At 38.7% G+C, this 25,003-nt stretch overlaps 1 protein-coding gene across 2 annotated transcripts; it reads left to right on the forward strand.

Moving 5' to 3' along the window:
• The first annotated feature begins 20,422 nt into the window (after window positions 1-20,422).
• On the forward strand, window positions 20,423-24,151 carry LOC145073362 (Eukaryotic translation initiation factor eIF2A family protein). 2 transcript variants are annotated; one of them, XM_079019908.1, is made up of 12 exons: window positions 20,423-20,547; window positions 20,808-20,869; window positions 21,018-21,372; window positions 21,462-21,648; window positions 21,756-21,990; window positions 22,082-22,150; window positions 22,441-22,542; window positions 22,625-22,665; window positions 22,786-22,919; window positions 23,383-23,644; window positions 23,732-23,760; window positions 23,846-24,151. In XM_079019908.1, the coding sequence occupies exons 2-12, from the start codon at window positions 20,830-20,832 to the stop codon at window positions 23,940-23,942; spliced, it is 1,551 nt and encodes a 516-aa protein (XP_078876034.1). In that variant the 5' UTR covers window positions 20,423-20,547; window positions 20,808-20,829; the 3' UTR covers window positions 23,943-24,151. The 2 variants fall into 2 exon arrangements, with proteins under 2 accessions (XP_078876034.1, XP_078876035.1); XM_079019909.1 differs by having other exon boundaries at window positions 20,428-20,547; window positions 20,812-20,869.
• The last annotated feature ends 852 nt before the right edge of the window (window positions 24,152-25,003 follow it).

Genomic DNA, 25,003 nt, shown 5'->3' on the forward strand with positions numbered 1-25,003 from the left:
ATTTAAATGAAATTTTTCCTTGAAAATTTTGGGTCGTTACAAGTTGGTATCAGAGCCTTGGTTTGAGGGATTCAGGCACACTCTCGAGTGTGTCGGGACTCAAACTAAGGAATGGTAAAAATTGTTTTCAAACTAATAACATAAGAAGGGGATTTCAAAAGAAAATGAAAAGATGAGAGTGCAACGCGCGTGATCAGTCGAGCCGAGTAAGTAGTTTCCCAATATGTTAGCCGTGTTATACTGACATTTGGACCGTGTTGATTATGTGGAACTTGCTATGTGTATGCTTTTAAAATTGTATACGGTTAGGAACTTATAGCCTCATAATGATTGATTTGGCCTTATTTCCTGTTCCTTGTTTGGTTGTGGTCCCAGGGTAGAATCTTTTATTCAAAAGTCTATTTGATCCATTCTCTGTGTACAATTTGCATGCATGAAGGCAACCTGTTATGATAGACGTGATTGATACGAGTAGAGGAAATCTTAGGATAAACTGAGATTGAGGTGTGCGGTAAATATGGGATATGGCTTGGTTGTGGGACGAATTGGAGTTATCGAGTAGAGCAGTGGGGAAAGGTACAAGTAGGTGTGGAAGGTAGTATTGGGCCTGTACTACTGGAAGCACAAGACCTGTACCCGAAGCATTGTTAGATCTGACGACTCCAAGGAGGATCGGTGTGGAAGTATCCCTTATATGGAAATCCTGATCATTATAATTTATGATATTTCAATTTATCATGGTGGTGACAGAATTTGAGGCAGGAGGATCAGGATCGGGATCGGGATCCGGAGTGGGATCTGGAGACACTACTGATGTCATTGATGATAGGCTGCGCGAGCTCATTGCAGCCGAGGTTACCAGGGGCATCCTTGTCGCGACCCCAGTCATTTTTGGGACGGTCAAGGAGGGTATTATGGAGATTATAGAGGAGAGACTCATATCTTTTAGGGCTGAGTTGGCGGCGAGTCAGGTTGGGACCCGAACTCCCTCGTTACGGGAGTTTATGGCGTGTGGGGCGCCGAAGTTCTTTAGGGTCAGGGACCCCATTGTGTTGGGGTGCAAAGTTATTCATGATTGACTTTGTAAATGTTTGACTTTTGTAAAACCCACTTGCATGTGGAGTATTTGCCTTTTGACACATGTGTTAGTGAGAGTGAGAGAGAGACATGTAAACACCTCTATATAAGGTGAGTTCATACCACTTGTAGAGGTGTGCTTGAGAGATGTAAAAGTTGAGTGTGTAAGTGTGTGTTATTTATGTAGTCTAGATCTAGATCCTTTTTGTAACACCATATACAATCAATACATCTCTTGATCACCCAAATCACCATGTTCAATTGTGCAAGCTTTAATTCCGCATGCCATACCATGTTCTTTGTCACTACAATTGGTATCAGAGCGGGTCTTCAAGATCAAGGTGATTTTTGAAGAACGATTCTCAGTTTGGCAACTTTTGTCGTAATTTGAGCAATTTTGGTGAGTCTCTCTCTATGATCTCTCTTAATTTCATTGAATTCGTGCGTTGCGTTTTTGATTTGTGATCATTTGACTCATTGGATCAAATTTTCTTTGAAAAACCCATTTGTTGATCCAATAATTTTTTGTTGATCAAAGCCCGATCCAATCTCATATTCTTTTGTTCTAATTGATTTTCAAATTACAAGTGTTTGTTTGAATTGAGTTTTAAGATCAAAATTCAGATCTAATATCTTGAATCGTTACTGTTCATATGATCTGATTTTCAAGCCCAAAATCAATATTCGTATACTGTTCATGAAAAACTTTTGAGCCCATACGTTTTTTTTCTTTGTGATCTGATTCCATTACTTGAGCCCAATATTGATTAAATCTTTTGGATACTCTCACTGTGTTCATTCTTCATCTTACACATAGCAGACTTGTAATCTCATTATCGTTCCTATATTCCAATTTCATCGATCATTTTGAATATTCGATTAATGCTTGTTTTGATTAGTAAAATAGCATTCTTAATCAATTTCATGTTATATGTTCGATCTTCAAATCGATTTTGTTCTAATCATTGTCTGGAAGTCGACAACTGAGTCTTTGAGTTTGAAGAAATTGATCAAGAAATCTCAAATTCTTGTCAAGAACATGTTTAGATCAGGTCTTTGAACACTTTTTGATCTGAAATTTGGTGTTGGATACTTCGATTTTGTGTTTAGTGATCTTTGAATTTAAAAAGTCAAACTGTGAAATATTCAAATCTGATTTCCTGGAGTTGATTCGTTGAATTGGTAGATGAAATCGATAGATACAAGTTGTTTTGAGGCTGTGTGTGTCGAAATCAAGTTCAATTTGAGAGTTAATTTCAAAAATTGGTTGATTCTATGTTCTTGATGTTGAACACAGTAGATGAATGTTGTTCGATACTTGGGTTTTGGATTTGGAATTGAAAATCAAATCATTACAGCTGAGATCAATGTCTAGGAGTCTAAGTCGATTTTGGATGTTGTGGTTTGAATGATTAAAGCGAAGTCTGGGAAATTGGATGCTTGATCTAAGTCAATGTGCGAAGGGTCAAGGTTTGGATGCTTTGAGAACAAACAGTAGAGTATCTGATTTTGAAGATTGTTGATGTACGAAGGGCTCTCATATGGTTGTGAACTGGGAAGCAAGGTCTGTTAATGGATATGTGATAATCGAATGGTTGATCTGGAAATGCGAATCGATAGTCAATGTATGTTGCTGTCGATCGATGCGAAGTCAAGAAAAATGGAATTGATTAATTTCCAAAGTGGTGATTGGGCCTCGCAACTGACTCAGAATTGAAACGAAGGCATATGAATTAATTTGGGTCATTCGCATCTACAATCACGTTTAGGGGTTAGAGATCAACAAGAATGCAATTTGGTTAACTGGTTTGAAGGCCAAGAATATTCGCATACAAAGTCGTGATTTGGGTCTCAGTTGAGTTCGCATAATAAAACGATTGGGTTTGGATTTTCGCATATGAGTGAATGAAATCAACGCGAGAATTTTTGTAGCAAAGGCAGTGAATATCAAAATCGGGTTCGCATAATGTGCTTTGGTCAATTCGCATGTAAGGCCGAGAATGTTCGCACATAAGGGTGTGGATTCTCACTTCGTTATCATGGCTATACACGATTCGTTAACAAAGCCCTCCCGATAAATGCGAAGCCTGTTGCAATTTTCGTTCTCTGATTAACAAAGTGAAGAAGCATTCGTCACTGGTAACACGAATTAGGGAAGAAGCCAAATAAAGTTTCGAAATTGGTCCCTAATGTTTCCAAGATAGGGCAAAATTGATCCAATTTCGAATTTGCAACAATAATTGACGAAGAAAACATGAATGTCTCGAAAATTACCCCTGAAATTTTGAAGACTTGGCAGAATTAGTCCAGTTTCGAATATTGAGCAAAAATTGTGAAGAAGACAGAAGTTTCAAATTGAGTCCCCTGCAGTTTGTACGAATTAACATTTTCTACCCAGTTTCGCAAATGGGGGAGAATTTCGCATAGTTGGTTGTTTTTGGGCGCATCGGGTCACTGCAGAATTTTGAAATTGACAATTTCTACCCATTTTTGAGAAATTTTGTCAAAGGCAATCCGTGAACGAAGATAAAAATTGAATATTTTTTGGATTTTCCAGATTGAAGCACAAAGTTTATGCCACATGTTAAGAGGGAGTTTTGACATGAAAAATTCCAAATAGAGCACGTTCTTTTTCCTTGGAGTTTTATAATCAAATTTCGATTATAAAAAGGGGGAGAAGTTTTATATGGAAATTCGAACTTGAATTTTTCATATTACGCGGATTTGAAGACCGAAGTGATCTTGAAGTTTTGAATCCTACGAGATGATGAAATTGGAAGTTCGGAAGTGATGTATTCGAAATGGGTTTGGTTTTATTGAAGATTTTTGGGGTGTGTTTTTATGCACAACTTTTGGGTGATTATTTGGAGTTACTCATTCGTTGCTGCTCGGATTGTATGGTCTCACATCCTAGAGCCCAAATTGAAGAATCGTGGAAGAATTGAAGATTGAAGTTCGTTTCAACATGTGTTGCCTTTGAGGCTCGAACCGCGTAGTTGCTCGACTTTGGAAGAACTGAAGTGGGTCATTCATTCCTAAATTTGAGGGATAGAATGTTGGGGTGCAAAGTTATTCATGATTGACTTTGTAAATGTTTGACTTTTGTAAAACCCACTTGCATGTGGAGTATTTGCCTTTTGACACATGTGTTAGTGAGAGTGAGAGAGAGACATGTAAACACCTCTATATAAGGTGGGTTCATACCACTTGTAGAGGTGTGCTTGAGAGATGTAAAAGTTGAGTGTGTAAGTGTGTGTTATTTATGTAGTCTAGATCTAGATCCTTTTTGTAACATCATATACAATCAATACATCTCTTGATCACCCAAATCACCATGTTCAATTGTGCAGGCTTTAATTCCGCATGCCATACCATGTTCTTTGTCACTACACATTGTCATTCGACGTTGGGTAGCGGACATCGAGAACGCCCAGTGCACAAGCTCATGCCCGGATATAGAAAAGGTTAGGTTTGCTTCGTGCATGTTGAGAGACAAGGCCCGTGATTAGTGAGGGTGAGGTTACCAGCCAGGTGAGGCCAGTCGGAGTGGCTGAGATGTCATGGGCTAAGTTTGTTCAACGGTTTGATTCAGAGTTTGCACTGCCTATTGAGGTGCAACGACTAGCGAGGGAGTTTCATGACTTGCAGCAAACCACCGAGACTGTGTCAGAGATCACCGCCAAGTTTCAGGAATGAGCCTTGTTGATCCCATAGTATGCTACTGATGAGGAGATGAAGCGTACCTGATATCATTCAATGTTGATGGACGAAATTCGGGAGTTTGTGAGATTTACGGGGTGCAAGACCCTAAATGAGATGGTGGAGAAGGCCCGTGAGAGGGAAATGGAGTTGGAAACCCGCACGAAGCGGAAGATTGAGCAGGCGCAGACAGCGGGGGGTCAGGCTAAAAAGCCTAAGACGTCTGATTCTTCAGGTAGGGGCCAACCGGGCCGGGGCCGGTGTGCCAAGTGCGGGAGGTTCCATAGCGGGGCGTGTAGGACGGCTGGGATGTCAAGATATTACTCTTGTGGTCAGCAGGGACATGTGAGCAAGGATTGCCCCAAGAAGGGCCTGATATGTTTCCACTGCAACCAGACCGACCATAAAAAGGCCGATTGTCCGAGGTTGCAGGGAGGAGGAGGAACGGTGACCGTACCTGCACCTGCCATCCTGAGGATCACTGATGGCCACCCTGCTAAGGCGGATGCCCCGACAGTGAGGAGCCGCGCGTTTCAGCTGACTACCGAGGAGGCTCAGGCCGCGCCAGACGTTGTGGCTGATATGTATCTATTACTTCTCTGCTTATTGTGATTGTATGACTTATGTATATATCATGTTTGTATAGGGACCTTTTTAGTCAATGGTATGTCAGCGCATGTTTTGTTTGACTCGGGTGCTACCCGGTCGTTCGTGTCTTTTATGCTTAGCAAGAAATTTCGGACATGTCGGGGACCTTGGATTCCCCGCTCGAGGTTGAGATTGCGGATGACCGCACTGTTAGTTCTGCGAGGGTGTATCGGGACTATGTCCTGAATGTACTTGGGGAGAGGTTTCATGTCAACATAGTACCGATACCGTTGCGAGGGCTGAAGGTGATTGTCGGGATGGACTGGTTGGGGGCCAATGGGGCCATGATTGAATGCGAGCGCCAGTTGGTCAGGGTTCAAACCCCAAGTAGGGGAGAACTAGTTATTCATGGTGAGAGGGCCTCGTGGGTACCGACCCTCTGTTCGGCTGAGAGGGCTCGGAGGCTTTTACAACAGGGTTGCACAGGATTTCTGACTTATATCTCGGATACAAGGGTAGAGACCACGACGGATGTGGGCAGTGTGCCAGTTGTACAGGATTTTCGGTATGTTTTCCCCGAAGAACTACCAGGGGTGCATACAGAGAGGCAGGTGGAGTTCCTATTGACTTGGTATCGGGTTCCGCTCCAATAGCAAAGGCACCATATCGGTTGGCACCACCAGAGATGCAGGAGTTGTCTACGCAGCTTCAGGAGCTATTAGACCGAGGGTTCATTCGTCGGAGTAGTTCCCCGTGGGGAGCACAGATCCTTTTTGTGAAAAAGAATGATGGATCTCATAGGATGTGTATCGATTACAGGGAACTGAACAAGTTAACGGTGAAGAACCGTTATCCATTGCCGAGGATTGATGATTTGTTCGATCAGCTTCAGGGTGCGTCTTGGTTTTCCAAGATTGATCTTCGGTCAGGGTATCATCAGATGAGGATTCGGGATGAGGATATACCGAAGACATCTTTCAGGACTCGGTATAGGCACTATGAGTTTGTGGTGATGTCGTTCGGGCTCACCAACGCCCGAACAATGTTCATGGACCTCATGAATAGAGTGTGTAGGCCGATGTTGGATCGGTCCATATTTATCGATGATATTCTAGTATACTCTAAGACCAGGGAGCAGCACGAGTAACATTTGAGGGAGGTACTAGAGACCCTGAGGGCGGAGAAACTTTTGCGAAGTTCTCCGAGTGTGATTTCTGGCTACGGGAAGTTCAGTTTTTGGGGCATGTCATCAATCAGGAGGGTATTTCGGTTAACGCAGCCAAGGTTGAGGCTGTGATGCGGTGGGAAGTGCTGAGGAATGCATTAGAGATTTGTAGTTTCTTGGGTTTAGCGGGCTATTGTCGGAGATTTATCCAGGACTTCTCCAAGATTGTCGTGCCTCTAACCCATTTGACCAAGAAAAATGTGACTTTTCGGTGGGGTACGAATCAGCAGATGGCTTTCGAGACCCTGAGACAGAGGTTTTTCAAGGCTCCGATCCTAGTACTACCTGAGGGGTTAGAAGACTTGGTGGTGTATTACGATGCGTCGATCTCAGGATTATGTGCGGTACTGATGCAGATGGGACATGTGATAGCTTACGCCTCAAGGCAGTTGAAGCCTCATGAGGCGAATTACCCCACTCATGACCTGGAATTGGGGGCAGTGGTGTTTGCCCTCAATATTTGGAGGTACTATTTATATGGAGTACAGTTCACTATATATACCGATCACAAGAGTCTGAAGTATTTGATGGACCAACATAACCTCAACATGCGACAGAGAAGGTGGTTGGATGTGTTGAAGGATTATGACTGCGAGATTCTCTACCACCCAAGGAAGGCCAATGTGGTGGCCGATGCATTGAGCCGCAAGACGGAGGGGTCCTCGATTAGGGACACTTTTATGAGGATGACTGTGATCTCGCCCTTGTTGGATATGATCAGGGAGGCTCAGGTCGTGGGAGCAAAGAAAGAGAACTGGAAGATAGAGAAAATTCGGGGGCAGTATCCTTTGTTTGTTAAGGACAGTCGTGGACTATTGACTCAGTGTGGGCGAGTATGGGTATCGGTGGCAGGGGGAGTGAGGCAGAGGCTACTAGAGGAGGCGCACAAGTCCAAGTTCTCTATACACCCAGGGGCTACGAAAATGTATAGGGACTTGAGGCTGAGTTATTGATGACCCTGCATGAAGCGGGAGATCGCCTGGTTCGTGGAGCGGTGCTTGACCTGCAGGAAGGTCAAGGTCGAGCATCAGCGGCCCCATTGCAAGGTACTTTAGCCACTATCCATCCCCATGTGGAAGTGGGAAGAGATCACCATGGATTTCATCACAAAGTTGCCTAGGACAACGAGGGGAATGGACGCTATATGGGTGATCGTGGATAGACTGACGAAGAGTGTCCACTTCATTCCGATTTTTGAGAGTATATCCGCGGAGAAGTTGGCAGATATTTATGTACGCAAGGTGGTGGCTAGACACGAGGTGCCCATGTATGTGGTCTCCGATAGGGATGTTCGATTTACTTCCAGGTTTTGGAAGAAGTTTCACGACAAACTGGGCACTCAGCTACATTTCAGTATGGCATACCACCATCAGACTGATGGTCAGAGTGAGAGGACGATCCAGACGCTGGAGGACATGCTTCGAGCATGCTTACTGGATTTTGGAGGGAGTTGGGATTCATATCTCCCGTTAGCAGAGTTCTCGTACAACAATAGTTATCATGCTAGTATTGAACGAGCCCCAATCGAGATGCAATATGGTCGGAGGTGCCGGACTCCGGTGTGTTGGGACGAGGTTGGGCATTGGGTCATGGGGTGCACTGAGGTAGTGCTCAAGACTACTGGATTGATCCAACAGGTGCACGACCGGTTGCGAGTCGCGCAGAGCCGTCAGAAAAGTTATGCTGACTGACAGCGTTCGGATCTCGAGTTTTAGGTGGGGGATTTGGTTTTACTGAAGGTGTCGCCCTGGAAGGGATTATCATGTTTCAGAATAGGGGTAAGTTGGGGCCTCGGTTCATAGGCCCGTTCAGGATTATAGCCCGTGTAGGCAACGTGGCATATCGCTTAGAGCTGTCAGAGGAACTTAGTAAGATCCACAACACCTTCCACGTGTCCCAGCTTCGGAAGTGTGTCGCTGACGAGTCCGCATTCGTTTCCTTAGATGACATTTAGGTGGATGGGAGCCTGAATTATGTCGAGAAGCCAGTCACCATCTTAGATAGGATGACGAAGGGCCTTCGACGCCAGGAAGTGAAGCTAGTAAAGGTGCAATGGCGGCACCGGGAGGGCTCCGAATGGACTTGGGAGCCGGAGGAGGAGATGTGAGAGGACGAAGTCTAGTTCAAGGATGAAGTCTAGTTCGAGGACGAAGTCTAGTTCAAGTGGGGGAGAGTTGTAACACCTAAAAGCTGGTATGTTTTGAGACCCTCGAGTATTCATATTTTTTGCATTTTTTGTCCCTTGAGTACGTTGGGCGTACCTATGGGTACGCTTAGCGTACTCTGCCTAAGTGATCGCGTAGGAGCCCCGCGTACATTGGGCGTACGTGAGGGTACGTCGGGCGGATGCATCAGAAGGACTAAACCCTAAACCTCAGACTTGTTCCCTATTTAAACGCCTTTTGGCCTCTTGGACCAAACCCTATCTACCTCTTTAGCCCCATTTCGTCTTCCTACAACTGAGTTAGAGTGTGAGTGAGTTTTGGAGCTTAAGAAGAGGGTTTTGGTGGGTATTTTGGAGTTCTTTCAAGAAGGAGAGTTGTTAAGCAAACTTGGATCAGTTGGGTGCTTCAAGGATATGCTTTTGGGTCATCTTGCAAGGCTTCTGCAAGTAGAAAGCTTGTACCTTTCCTTGTAAATCTTTAGATCTAGCTAGGGTTTTCTAGTTGTTCCCTTTTGTGGGACTTTAGACCTCTTTTGGCAAGATAAGCAACTCCATGAAAGGAGAATGGAAGATCTGAGGTCCCTTGGTCGTTTTGAGGTATAAAAATGGAGTCTTTATGGATGTATTGGTCACATGCATGGGTTAAGGGCCTTGGAAAGGTCTTAATGAAGGTTTTGGGCGTATGGGAGGCATGCAAAGGCATAAAGTTGGCAACTTTATGTCTTAGGACGTATTAATCAACTCAGATCTGGCTTTTGGACATAAAGAAATTGAGTATTAAGCACTTACTGGAGAAAGTGCTTAGTATGGAAGAACACTGGGCGTACTCAATGTACGCTGCGTGTAGTCCTTAAAAACCTGGCACGCTACACATACCATAATGGTACGCCGAGCATACGCACTGCAGTTTGGGTCGGATTTGTTTTGGGCCTTTGTGCTCTTGGGCTTCATTTTGGTTAATGGGTTGGTTGTATTCTACGAATTGTGGTCCATTTCTTCTATTATGGGCCATGAATACTTTGGGTGGGCCTTATTGGGCCAAAAGGCCCATTAATAATTCTTGGACTAGGACTTTGGGCCTATTAGCAAGGGAAGGGTTATTGGGCCTCATGGAAGGATGTGGGTTTGGATTTTCCTGGATTAATTTAAGGTCCTAACATTGATTAGTATAAATTGTCCAGTTCGGGAGGTTGCAGACTGTTAGGAGAGCAACTTCTGTGTTTAGCAGAATGAGGTGAGTCTTCTCACCATACCTATAGGTCTAAGGCACCAAGGACGGCCCATTATGTGTTTATGGTATATGTGTTAGTCACTCTGTGATTTTGTGACAACCCGAAATTTTCTATCCTGTACAGTCAAACACTTCATTGAAAGTCAAACTCATTCATGCTATCATTTAGCACAATTTGGAGTCTGTTTGAGCATTTTGAGCCTTATACACTTAAGGGATAAGTGTCGGGGTTTATCTGTTGAATCTATAGCACAAAGAACAAGCCTGAAACACCTTGATCAAGAGTTCACGGCCACCACAATGGAGTTTACGGCTGTAAACTCCATGTGGGTCGTAAAATCCCCCTATATGATGAAGTGTTGGCCATTTTGTTCATTCCTTTCTTTCCTTTGGCTGATTTCCTCTCAACTATCATCCCGATCTTCATTCCTGATTGTCAAAACTAGTAAGTTTCTTGTCCTAATTATTTGATATCTTACTTGATCTAGTGATCTTACATGATTTCATTTTTGAAATCATTCCATTTGTGTAGATCTTCAAGTTTCACCAAGAACACCAAGAACACACACTAGTGTTCTTGGCCAAAACTGACCGTTCAAGCTCCTAGATCGTAAGTACTCTTGTTCTAACCCATTATACACTAGGTTTAACATGTTTAGGCCTTAGAAATCACAAAGAAATACAAGATCAAAGGTGTTTACGGCCAAGACATGTTCTTGGGCCGTAAACCCTTATAAGTGGGGCAAAATGCACCCTAGTCCGTTAGTCCCTTCTTTGGCATTGGGCACTAGCCTAGATCATATCCTTGATGTATTAAGGACCTTAAACATCAAGATTTGAGGGTTGAATGAGAGTTTACGGCCAAGGATCTCCCAAGTCCATAAACTCCCATTTATGGTGCAAAGTTGACCTAATCTCATTCCTTAAGCCCAGAACTTAGTCTAGAATCAACCAACATTGAAATAGGGACTTCAAACATCGAAATGGTACTTCATACCATGAGTTTACGGCTGTAAAATCATGTGGAAGTGGTCCCCAGGCCGTAAACTCAAGTTGAGGTCAATTCTTGGACCTTAAACTCACATAGCCTATTGTTTAGCCTTGGAACACTTAACCAATTAAGACATCATACCTTTAAGCCTCAAATTGAGACCCTTTAGAGAGTTTACGGCCAAGAGTAAACTCCCCTGGGCCGTAAACTCCATTAAGTATGGTCCATGGGCCATAAACTCAAATACAATGCCTTATACTCTTTTGTTGCAACCCAATGGCCTCCTAACACTTTGACCAAAGTGTTTTCCACACATTAGAGTGTTTATACTTGTCTAATTAGTGTTATAATCACTAATTGTATACATACATATGTCTTTATATGTTATTAGGATCATTGTGTGTGTTCAAGTCTTCACTTGACACCTAGCACTTGTCCGACACTTCCATACGATCCACTCACTGCAGATGAGTTAATACCCCTTAATTAACCTTTTAAATATTTTTAAATGTTTATAAATGCTTTTAGGGGGGGGGGGAATACAAGTTGAATCATGTTAGTTATTATATCAATCACATGTGATTAATAAACTAGCATACAAATGGATTTACTACACTTTTAACTGTTTTACCAAACATATTACTTCAAATGACTTTCTCAAACGTTTTTTTACATGTTAAAACTCTTTATCAAACTGTCTTACATACTGTATGTTTCCTTTCAAACTCTGTTGCAATTGTGTTTAAAACAAATGTTTTTCTTATACTTAAAACTGTCTTATCAAACAAACTATTTTCAAATCGTTTTATAAACTGACATCAAGTCATCAATTATTATTTATTAAACTTTTCAAAGGTTTTACAAAACTTCTTTTATATTTTTATATTGTCAAATGCATGCCTATATATGTATAGTTATATAAGTAATGTTTAAAGGATTTAGGACTGCTAGCTCGCTTTAATTCCTTTTCCTTGCTTGGATGTGGCTTTAGGGTATCGGTTATCTGTCTGAATGTTGTCTAAATATTAGTTATGTATTATGTATACATATGATAGCTTCATTTTATTTACTTCTTTTTATAGTTTTTTTAGCACATTCCATCTCATTTTAGTCAATCTTCATGCATATTTTTTTTTTTGTCATTTTTCTCCTTCACCGGGTACCTTCTAGTTTTTGAGCTTAATTGCAGGATTTTCCGAAGACTATTTGTTATTGGAGGCTTAGAAGGATGCGGGACTCATGGATGCATGTGATTTGCTTGCGGACTTGAAGTGGTGCGATTGGGCTAGGTGCTTGCGTAAAAGAAGAAATCAATTTGGATCTAATTTATGGGCAAAAATAATGATGAGACGGCGCAGAATCGAGCTATAATAAATTGGAGGAGTGTTGGGTCAATTTTTAGAAGGCTTTGGAATGGCAAATGGGTCTTAAAGAGTTATGATTATGGGCTGAAGTTGAAGAAATGGAGATTGGGCTTAAATGCATGTTAAATGGTCCAACTCTCACATTCAGCGTGACCCACACGGTCCGCGTGGATCCATACGCGGTCCGCGTGAATTGTGTTGAGTTGTTTCCGGGGTTTAACTTGTTGACTCTATTTGTGGAAGTTTGGTGGGTAGCTTTTGGTCTCTTTTTGAATCCGGAAATTGACCCTCTTTAGCTGGAGATTGGAGGCTCATTTGAGGGGGGAACTTGAAGAACACATTCCATTTTTTCTCTCTAAGAATTTTTGGGAAGATTTGAAGAATATTTGGAAGATTAGTGTAATTTCCTTACATCTTGCATCTAAGACAATGTTTGGTATCTCTAATCCCTCTTGTTTTTGTTTAATCTTAGCCATGCTTGGCTAGATTTTCATTTGGTTGACTTGGATGTAATTGCTTGAATGTTTTGGTTATTTTGAAGAACTCCATGAACTTGTGTTGAATATTTATGATTATATTTTCTATGAAAAATTCCTTCATGTTTATATATCTCTAGTCATGAATATTGATATATGAATGTTATCTTTGTTGGTTAAATTCTTGACTAAGTAATAGGTCTTCAATTTAACAAGCAACAATTAGTTTAAATGTTTGTTTTCATTTCATTTAGACTAAGAAAATATTTTCTCCATAGTGGTAATGAAAGCAATAGATTACTCTTTGGATTTGGTGACTCTTAAAACCTAATGCTAATTGATTTTCACAAAATTACATGCTTCATTGGTTTTGTGACTTTGATTTAGGAAATGTGCTATGAGCTTCTCTAGTAATTTTAATACAAAAGAAGAGTTGAGGCAAATTATGCTTATAAATTGCTATAGCCAAGTTAGATTTTAAACACAAGTATTGCACCTTGGTATTCTCATGATTGTTTAACCAAATGTTCAAGTGATGAAAGTCCAGAGTCAACCATCTTTCTCTTATTGATTTTACATCAAACTCTTATATTTGTTGCAATTGTCCATTTAAATCATAGTTAATTCTAGTTTGTTTGAAGTATTTCAAAACATCAAAAACCCCCATTTTCAATTTATTGTCATATTCCAAGTATTTTTTACAAAGAGATTTCTCATAGAGTTATAAATTGAACCAGTCCCCATGGATACGATCCCTTTACCACTATACACTACTTTAGTGCGTATTATTTAGGGTTATTATTTTTGTTGGCCTCGACAACCACCAACATATATAGTCATAAAAGTTCTATCAGTCAATTCAGTACCTTTGGGTAGTAAAGGTATACCTTCGGTTATACACGTACATTACTAGTAACTATAATAGGTATAGTTAGAGGATACTACTTACTATTCCAAGTACAAAGAATCACACAAGAGTCAGTTCATTCATGAGTCTATACTAATACATTAGATACTATATGAAGAGATACAATTACAGAAATACTAATACATTACATACTATATGAAGAGATACTATTACATACAATTACAAGAGATACAATTACAAGAGAGACAAATACAAAGATACAATTACATAGATACTATTACGTAGATACTATTACATATGTTACGGTACTTACCATTCCACACCCAAGGCTGTTAGCTACAGTAGGGAAAATGTACATCAACGGGTGTCTACGGTTGTACTGTTCGGCGAGTTTCCACGTCGTGAATATCCTAGTGCAAAAGGATACAATTTCAGTTATTATATTATTTTCCTTATTACCTTTACTTTGTGTCACATTCACATAATCGATGAGGTAGATTAGATATGAATAATAATAGTTGTACAAGGGAAAAACCTTCACTTATGTAGAGGTTCAAACCTTCAAAACAGTCGGGTCTTGGTAGAAGACTACATTTTATACTAATAGGAAATATAGGATTTCCTAGGGTTTTCACACTTATACAAACTTTTCTTCAAACATTTACAAGTCTTTTCTTTACAATTTTACAAATCAAAGACACATAAATACTTATGAATTCACCAGCTTTATTGCTGATACTCGCTTTCAAAATAACTTGTATTCTCAGGTCAAAAAATAGATAGGTACGAAGACCAGGTTTTGTGAAGACGGAGCAGATTTTGATTATTATTTATGTTGTTTATTACTATGAAAGAACACACTTGTAACTAAAATTATACTATTAATGCAATGGATGATGTTGTTGCTTGTTTACTACTTTGCATTGTTGTGATACTTTACATGACGTCCTCCGCCCCAGAACGTTTCCACCGTTCTTGGTTTTGGGATGTGACAGATTGGTATTAGAGCATTGTTTATAGTGAATTAAGTATATCAACCCATAAAAGATATACTAACTATAAATACAATGGGATTAAAATACTCTGACCAAGAGTATATACTTATAAATAATAAAATATTTAACTAAGTATACATACCTGCATTTATACTAAAATCAGTGTCACAATGACAAGAACAAAAGTATTACGAGTGTTGAATATCACAAGTAAACTCGGGGATGTATGGTCAGTCTTGGGAGTGGCATAGCCTAATCAACTATGCTGGTTCGAGGAGTGATTAGCACATGCCCAAGAATGGTTGTGATGTGGCAACAATTCTAAAAACTTACCAACACTACCACAATGAGAACTCTAGAACAAAACATAAGTCTAAAATACTATAGGAGTATTTTGTGTTACTATAACTACTTACTTGAGAACTAAAAAAAGATCTTCATTACTAGGTCAATAGTTGCTAAGTGGATACGTTAAGGTTATATGTAACTAGGATGCTATAGACTTAGAATCTGTGAATTTTTGCTTTACCCCTGTTCCTTGTGAATTTGGAGTTAAGGTCACTTACTCGAAGGCCTATCCTGTTTTAATTACATATAACTAGTATGCACTTTACAAATAGTGATGTAACTAATGAAGATTATCTAATAATTATCTAGTTAGTTCGTCTAATAATTATTTCCTTACCCCAATTCTCGCGTAGATAACATGGCTGGACTCCATCCCCACGACGACCCGTACCTTCCGAACGAAGGTAATGCTGGATGGTTTGGAGAAGAACCAAAGGATGATCATCCAATCCATTTGAATGATCACCATGCTGAAGACCTTTCGGATGATGAGAACTCTGAGCCCGAAGTTGAGAACCTACCCCCGGTAGCTCCCATTCCAAATCCTAACCCTCGTCCGGCTTTTCATGGCCCGATGCCTCCTTGGGTAGAATGCTTGGAAACATGGAGCGAAGATCAGAATCAACCTATGCCATTCAATGGAGACCGAAGTTTCTATAACATAAGCGAAGGAAGCTTAGCAGACAAAGCTCAACCAATCTTGGTCCGTAAAGTTTCCCGAAACGAGATTCAGGGCAGGACGGCTCTCCATCATATCGCAGAGGTTGATGCTAATGCAGGAGTGCATACCATCCGCACCAATCGCCTTGAAAATGATTGTGATAGATCTGAAAGGGACCACGAGGCCCTGCTACAAGCACTTGCTGAAACTAGAGCCAAAGTCATAGAGCTCCGAGTACGACAGAGGGTGTACGAAAGATACCTGCTTGATATGGAACGTCAACTAGCTGAACTAAGGATTCACCATAGGGGTGGTCGTCGCCAGTAGGAGATGTTTTACTTTCCTTCTTTGTTTTAAGGAATCGTTTTCCTGTCTATGTCCAATGTGACACTTTTCTATGTGACTACCTTGTACTGTAAGTACTTTTAGTTAGGCCTTTCTACTGTCAAATACTTTTCTACTCCGAACATGATGTAAGACCTAATACAAGGTCAATTTTCCCAAGCTTATTACATCATGAATATCAATAATATTTGACATTCGGCTAATTTCTGTGTCACTCTTTATTCGAATACTTTCATCATACTATCGTTGGAGTCTATCTGAAACCCACTCTAGTCAAGTTATTGGACTAGGGTAATTTAACTCTGTGATCATTCCCAATTCTCTTTCAAAGGTTGGATCATGATATTCACCAATCAATGGTACCCTGGTTTGGACGACAAACGTCTTGAGACCATTTTATGAACTTACTTCTACTCTGTACTAGGACTACATCATGGGGATGTAGGTCAAACCCTCGAGAACATACTTCTACTCTTTACATGAACGATCGAAATACATCTAGGTTCAACCATAATCGATCACGAACTCATTTTCTTTTCGTGTAACAGAATCACGTCGCCGAAGAAAAGTAATTAACCCATCAATTTTGGCAGGTCATAACTCCTTCGTTATAACTCAAATTTCGGCGTTCTTTATATGTACGGAATCCTTGTAACATATGCTACAAAATTTATTAAGACTATTCATTCTAAATAGCCTTCTATCAAAAAGTCGTTTTCGACACCTATCGTCTCTAAATTAACTAGCCCGGATCTACGGGCGTTACAGTAGATAACTGTAACATCCTAAAACTTAAGATTAGGTTCTTAAATTAATAAAGTAAATAAATTAAAATGATTTGTATAAATAAATCATTATGGGTTAATCATATCATTAGTTGATAGGAAGTTTAGAAAGTTAAAAGTGGGAAATAATAACATTTTTAAAGGTTAATGGGCCAAAGGTGTCAAATTGGAAGAGTGAGTTAACCAAAGGTTTGACTCAATTAATGGAAGGGGCTAAAAAGTTATATAATGGATGTAGGAGGACTTCTTATGTCAAAATTAACGAGTCATGGGGAGTATTGATGTGGTGATGAAGACCACCGAAGTTATCTAATAAGTGCGGGAAAGGCTAAAGATTGCACAGAGTCAGCATAAGGGTTATACAGATCAACGAAGATCGGATCTTAAATTCCTAGTAGGAGATCTAGTACTACTTAAGGTTTCACCATGGAAGGGTGTCATCAGGTTCTGGAAGAGGGGCAAGTTAGACCCTAGGTATATCGGACCTTTTTCGAGTCATTGCTCGAGTGGGCAAGGTTGCCTTAATGTTTGGATCTGTTAGAAGAGCTCGGTAGATCCACAACATCTTCCATGTTTCCCAATTAAGGAAGTGAATCATGGGTGAAAGTTGTAGATCTCGTTGAGAGGTTTTTGTGGATATAAAGAAAGTCAAAAACTGAGCTCGTATGAAGAAGACACGTAATTTTGAAAATATGAAAAAACAATGTGCGCATACCTTAGGAGCACGGTGCGCCCGACAAGACCACGCAACCCCACCCACTTTGTGCCACGTGTCAGGCCATCATTTTGACACGTCATGCTGTTCCGACCGGAGGCGTGGCGCGCCTACCCCCAATTCGTCCTATAAATAACAATCAATCTCTCCTGCTATTCCCTCACCCCTTCAGCCGATTCTCTCGAGTTCTACCCTATTTTTGCCCATTTTCCTTTATTTTTGGCTTGTGGTGAAGCTTTGCAACACCCCCTGAGTGCTCAGCTAGTTGTAACCTTCTTTTAGAGGTTCCCAGGTTAGTATTCTGCCCGCTTAGATCCCAGTTCTCATAAATAGTACTGTGTAAGTGAGCTACCCTTACTATGCCTCCGCGTAATTTATAATTATAGTTGTAAATCATTACTAGGTACCTATAATTAAGATTTATCAGTAATTCATAGTCGTTATACCGATTGATCTACTTACGGAAGAGGTGACTAGAATGGTTATGTTGGCTTGGTTGTTGGATTTTAGAAAGGCTATACGCCGAAATGGTACTGCCTCCCAACTGTCATGCTTGGTTGATCCTTATTTGATAGAACTATCGGTATTCATTGAGATTATTAATAGGCCTATCCTACTTTATCAAGATTATCATAAGAATTAATAAACTATAGTAACATATGTTAATTTTGGTTGAAGTGTTGGTCGTCAGCTAAATTGTACGATTAATTGTAAATCCTTTGAGAATTTGTCAATGTGAGTTCTTCTCACTATATTGTATACTCCAGTATGTATCCTATGTATGTTAGGATATAATTACCATATAGTAAGAACTTAGGTAATTAGACTAGGATAGTTAGTTGTCTGTTATGTGGACTGTTGTTATATGTGTATGTTATTATATATGGAGTTGAGGGCGGACCAGTCTCGTGCTGAAGGCCAATAGACTCGGGCGGACTAATTTCATGTTAAAGGCCAAGGTGTGAAACAACTATATGTTGAAGGCTGATGGGCGAACCAACTATATGTTGAAGGCCATTATGTGTATGCAACTATGCATTGTATATATGCATGAAATATTTTTCACTAAGACTCGACTTACAGTTGTTGAATAACTGTTTTGCAGGTTGTTCATCAGACCGTGGAAAGACTCACGCATGAATGTATCCGCATTGAAGCATCAATAAAGTTTTATAGACTTCCGTTAAGATACTCTTTTATATAAGAATGAATTGTAAAGTTTTGTAAGACTTATATTTTAAATAAATAAAAATGAAGAATTTTCCTTTGAAATTCACGACGTAAAAGATTTTGTTCTTTCCACTTTAGTATAGACTTGAGGTTATTGTTAGACCCTAAGTATAAAAATGACAACTATTCAACACCAAAATTAGCCCTTAATGAAAGAAAGAATGAAATGTGAAAAGAAATATCTTTTAAATTATGTTATGACTGATGAAATGTTTTGATATGTGATAAATGTTTTGGGTCACAAACCCGTGCAGCTCACGAGACATTATTGTCTTACACATCTCTTTTATGCCATGTATCCTAGGTTGTACTTAAGGAGAAAAGGCAATAAATGGAAGTTATAAGTTAAGAGATAGAGAATGTAGTGGAGCTTTTCAAGTTCCCTTTTAATTTTAATGTTACTGATGTAATTCATATTTGCTTGCTATGACTTGTATAATACTTAATGGTAACATTCAATGTTTTATTCATAAATGTTTTGTGGGACTGATTTTGTTAAATGTGGGTTAATACCCAAATTGATTTTGTTTAAATCATAACATTTAAAAGTTTGAAAGAGTTTTAAAAATTTGGGGTGATACAATTTATTTATTTTCTCTGATCAATATACATATTATAAATCATCTGAAAATGTTTTTTACAAGTAAAGAGGATCCCACATGGCCACTCAGCACAACACAATGGCACGCCGCATTGATAGAAATGGCGAAATTGAATATATTACTTGGTTTTTTGAGACTTTTTATTAAAAAAATTAGAAATTAATCGCTAAATTTCCCAAAATTGTATGACTTTTTCTGTTGATTTCCCAACAAACAAACCATAAAATTAACTAATTATTCATCAAAATTTAATGAGAAAATTACTAATCTAGCCAAATTTCTTAATGAGTTTTCAGTTTCTAGCCAAAAATTAACATTTGTCCAAAAATAGTCATCGAAACCGTAGGCTATTAAAATTGTCTACTATTTCGCCTAAATGGTTATATAATTTTTTTTTCATTTTTGCAAAACAAAACCATAGAATATTTTATGGTCTACGGTTTCATCTCACCGATCTACTATATACCAAACCGTAGGCCATAAATGGTCTACTATTTAGGCCAAATGATCTACGTTTGTTTTAAGAGGGGGGGGGGTGTATTTGACTACTATTTTTTATCTAATATATATTACAATGAGTTAAAAAAAACATAAGAAAAAATGAAAAAAAAAATCATGAAAACCATAGGTTATTAAGAAACTTTATATATTAAATCTCATCCTAAACAAAAAAAGAAAAGTCTAAGTTTCAAAGAGAAACTTAGTTGTTCATTGAAGGCTCTATTTATTGATAGAGTTTTTCTAACTTCAAACACAAAAATGACGAAAATGAAAAATTATAATTTTATATATTCAAAGCTAACGAACCTTAAAACAGTAGACGACGCACAAAACAGGAATCCGTTGCTCGAAAGAGTAGTCAATGAAAGGTTGACCGTAGTCGACAAAGAGTTGATCGTAGACGATCATAATCGTTTGGGTGGCTATTTTGAGACAATCGTTAATTATTATTAAAAATGGATAAGTCACTAAGAAAAATAGTTAGTTTAGTAATTTTCTTAAATTTAAACCCTAAAATTAACCAATTATTCATCAAATTACATGAAAGACCTTATGGAGTTGCCTATTGCACATCTAGACCTTATATTTTTGCTTAGTATCAAGCGATCAGCCGATTACCCAGCAAAGGCAAGCGAAGCTTAAACCCTACCGCTCTTTCTAAAGGTCTACTGCCATATCTCCGGTAAGATTCTCCGTTTGTACAAGAAATCAGCCTTTCAATTTGCTTTATAGATTGAAATTGATTTCACCACCTCCATAATCATTCCTGCTCAATTAGGGCTTATATTGTTTATTGTTGCTGCTGAATAGTTGCACCATTTGTAATTCCTTTTCATTCAACGCAACTGCTAGAACTCGTAATTTTATGTATCAGATAAGAAATTGTTAGTTTGCAAGTTGAATTGAAGACATCTTTTTTTCATTTTTGCTCATTATGTTCAGGTAGATTGCAGTCGAGCTCGTAATGTCAGTTGCAAACTCATCGCCGCCATTGGAGATTTTAGGTAAATTATTTCGAAGCTCCTGAACAACAATAAGTCAATCTCGGTAGCAGCTAATTGATTACTTATTTAGTAACGTTTATAAACCTGAATCATGAATTTGATTGAACTTTCAATCGGCATCATATACTCATTTCCAATTTAATTTCAGTTAGAGAACCGGAGGGTTTCGTTATATGGAATGGACCACCTTTCAGTAGTAATCAGCCCAGTATCAAGCTCGACAGAGTTCCTTGCACAAGTGCAAAATTCAGCGAAGATGGATCCAAACTCATGGTGATAAAATCCGAATCTTCAATTAGCATCTACGATTCCAAAACCTCAAAAGAGATAAGATCATTTGAATCCCCCAACATTCTAGCTGCGTCTCTATCTCCATGTGGAACTTACCTTCAGACCTTTCAGAAACTATCATCACCACAAGAAAAAAACGTCACATTGTGGAAAACAGAAACAGGAGAATCAGTTTACACTACGTCCCAGAAGAACATGACCAAAGCAACATGGTAAAAAAAGTAGTTTATCCTTCTGGTTTGATAATTTATATAAGCTGCAAACATCTTTACTTGAACTTGACTTATATCTTCTTCTTCAGGCCATCAATTAGATTTAGCTCTGATGAAACTGTTGCTTCTCGTATGGCTACAAATGAAATTCAATTCTTTGATGCTGGTGATTTTTCAAAAGGCATGGTGCATAAGATTCGAATTCCTGGAATAGCTGCAGCAGAGCTTTCTAAGCAACCTGGATCCCATGTTGCTGTATTTGTTCCAGAATCTAAGGTTTGTCATTATAATTCAATACTCACCTTGAATTCTTAGTATACATTTTTTAAGTGCTTCCATTTCCACTTAATTGTTGATACAAGGTCATTTATCTTGATCTGTAGGGAACACCTAGTAGTGTTCAGATATACGCATGTTCACAGGCTTCTCAAAGTGATCCCATTAGTAGAAGAACTTTCTTCAGGTGTTCAACAGTTCAACAACATTGGAACCATGGTTCTACAGGGCTTCTGGTTGTGGTTCAATCAGATGTTGATAAAACTAACCAGAGTTACTATGGAGAGTCAAAGTTGTATTATTTGACTTTAGATGGAACTCATAATGGGCTTGTACCCTTACGTAAGTTTATCTTTTTTTATACACTGAATGTAAGTATGTAACATTTCATTTGATAATATTTTCTTAATAATTAATTATTATAATTTTGCAGGAAAAGAAGGACCTGTACATGATGTTCAATGGTCATATTCAGGGAAAGAATTTGCAGTTGTTTATGGATGTATCCTTTTTTATTTTAAATTACATATGAATTAAATCTAAGATAATATAGGTAATAGTTTAAGGTTAATCAATGCCAAGTCAGATGCCAAATGGACGCCATGTCATCCTTTTTTTTAGTCCTATATAAATAAAGTGAATGAATTGGTAATGACAACTGTCTGGATAAAGTGCTGTATCTTTCTTTTCTAGTCTGAACGAGAGACTAAATGACTATCTTACCCTTACACTCCAACAAATAAATTTAACAGTTTTTATTATTTTTATATTTGTTTCCTTGACATGCAACAGTTATGCCTGCAATGGTGACAATTTTTGACAAAAAATGCAATCCTCTAATGGAGCTTGGAACAGGCCCTTACAATACCATTCGCTGGAACCCAAAGGGAAAGTGTATCCTTTAAAAAATTTACTTTTTGAATTTTTTTCCTAAGAAAAAAAAAGACCGTTTTGCCCTTAATCATTTCTTCTCTAGTTATATGTGTTGCAGGCTATGGTAACCTGCCAGGTGACATGGTATGTCGATATCTTCTTTCCCCCCAATTTTTTTTCTTCCAAAAGTTATAGTGTTTGTTTTGATTTACAATTGAAGGGTATTTTAGACATTTGAGTAATAATAATATTAATATTGTTCAGGCATTCTGGGACTATGTTGAGAAAAAGCAACTTGGAGCCACTAAAGCTGAATGGTCAGTAACAAGCGAATGGTCTCCTGATGGACTTTATTTCATGACTGCTACAACAGCTCCAAGAAGACAAATTGACAATGGGTATTATTATTTCTTGAGTAAATTACACGAATGGTCCCTATGGTTTTGGGTAATTTACATGTTTGGTCCCTAACTTATTTTTTTTAACTCGGAAGGTCCCTACTGTTTGTTTTTGTTTTGTGCTTGGTCCCCGTCTTACCTAAAAAGACTATTTTGCCCTTGATTTTTTAATTTATTTAAATAAACACACCCCCAACCCCACCTGCACCCCACCTTACCTTATCTACCCCATCTTATTTAAATAAATTAAAAAATCAAGGGCAAAATAGTCTTTTTAGGTAAGACAGGGACCAACAAAAACAAACAGTAGGGACCTACCGAGTTAAAAAAATAAGTTAGGGACCAAACATGCAAATTACCCAAAACCCTAGGGACCATTCGTGTAATTTACTCTTATTTCTTTATAACATTATTTTTTTTATAACTAATCAATTTGCTAATAGTTTTTTTAAAATTGTTGTAGGATTAAGATATTTCACTACAATGGATCTTTATGCTTCAAAAAGAAGTTTGAGAAATTGTATCAGATCGATTGGAAAGCAGATTCACCTGACAAATTTGGTGAAATTGAAGAACTTGTGAAATCTGTTACCTCATTAAAAGTAGACAACAAAACACAAGGATCAAAACCTGTGAAACCAATATCCACAAATCCACCTGTTTTAAAGAAACCTTCTGCATATCAACCACCTCATGCAAAGGTGGCAGCTGCTAAACAGGCACAGGTGGAATACAATACATTTTCAAATTTAAATTTATTGGGATTTTTTATTTTTTTTGACATGGGTTCTTTGGGTAAATTGTTAATGCAGCTTTTTGGGGAAAGCCCAAGCCCTTCAACGTAAGTACATGTAATAGATTTATTTTCATGTATATAATATTTTATATTTGTAACGATGTTTTTGTTGTTTGTATGATTTATGAAGGGAAATGAGCAAGAATGCATTGAAAAACAAGAAAAAGAGGGAGAAACAAAGGGAGAAGAAGGCTGCTGAAGCTGGTTCAGGTGTTGATGGTGCCTGATTATGATTAAGTTTCGAGGTTAGTTTTCTTGGGGCATTTTGGTCATTTATTGGTTTACAAATCTGTCACTTAAGGTCTTCACTATGAGGTATTTTGAAGAATATAGAGACCGAATTTTGGCATAATCTCATTACTCATACTTGTCAACATGTACCGATATATTTATATGATTATTTAAGTCTTATATGTTATTATTAGTTAGAGAAGAATTTCTCATCTTCATCTGATTCGTCAAACAAATCATCGTGGCAATACTTGACCTCAAACTGTATGTTAGCCTTATAAATATGCTCCATCAAATCCACATGAAGGGAGTGATGAATGTTGTGATTATGTACATAATTGTATTTGCCCTATACTCTTGCGTACCAACTACTCCTTTGACGTTCGGCAAAACTTCATTTTTGTCGTAGCAACATATCTCTTTTCCTTCATTTTCTATAATCATATTATGTAATATGATGCACACGTACATCATCAACCTTTTTACTTCATATGACCGTGTCTCGGCTTGTAGTACTTGGCAATGCCTCTTGTCTCTTGAGTACACCAAATGTTCGCTCCACGTCCTTCCTAGCTGACTCTTGTGTCTGCTTAAACTTTTTTCTTTTTTCGTCGTTCAGACATATGAACGATTTCACAAAAAGAGACAAATTTAAGATATATCCCACCAGTAAGATAGTACATTGTGCGACTTTCCAAGATAGATGCCGTCGAATATCGGCGACTGGTCAAGAACATTGATGTCGTTGTTTGTACTAACTCGACCAACGAATGTATCCCATATCCAAAGATCGTGTGACGAGATTGCTTCTAGAATAATTGTTGGCTCTCTATAATTGCCTCACATGTATTGGCCACGTCATGTGTTGGGGCATAATGTCGAAGACCACTGCATGCAATCGATGCTACCTAACATTCCTGGGAACCCATGCTTATTTTCATGCACCATATACAATTAGTGGACATCATTGATCGTTGGTTTGTGCAAATGTCGTTCGCTATAAACTAAAGTAATAGCTTTCGCAAACTTGTACACGGTATCCCTTGTGGTACGCTCG

This window comes from Lactuca serriola, chromosome 9, assembly GCF_051521515.1.
Source record: "Lactuca serriola cultivar US96UC23 chromosome 9, Lser_US96UC23_V15, whole genome shotgun sequence".
Classification (NCBI taxonomy): domain Eukaryota; kingdom Viridiplantae; phylum Streptophyta; class Magnoliopsida; order Asterales; family Asteraceae; genus Lactuca; species Lactuca serriola.

Coding starts and splice junctions, on each gene's coding strand:
- LOC145073362 (XM_079019908.1), top strand. CDS start 20,830: ATGTCAGTTGCAAACTCATCGCCGCCATTGGAGATTTTAG. Junction 21,649..21,755: donor TATTTGTTCCAGAATCTAAG/GTTTGTCATTAT, acceptor CTTGATCTGTAG/GGAACACCTAGTAGTGTTCA. Junction 22,543..22,624: donor CTGGAACCCAAAGGGAAAGT/GTATCCTTTAAA, acceptor TTTCTTCTCTAG/TTATATGTGTTGCAGGCTAT.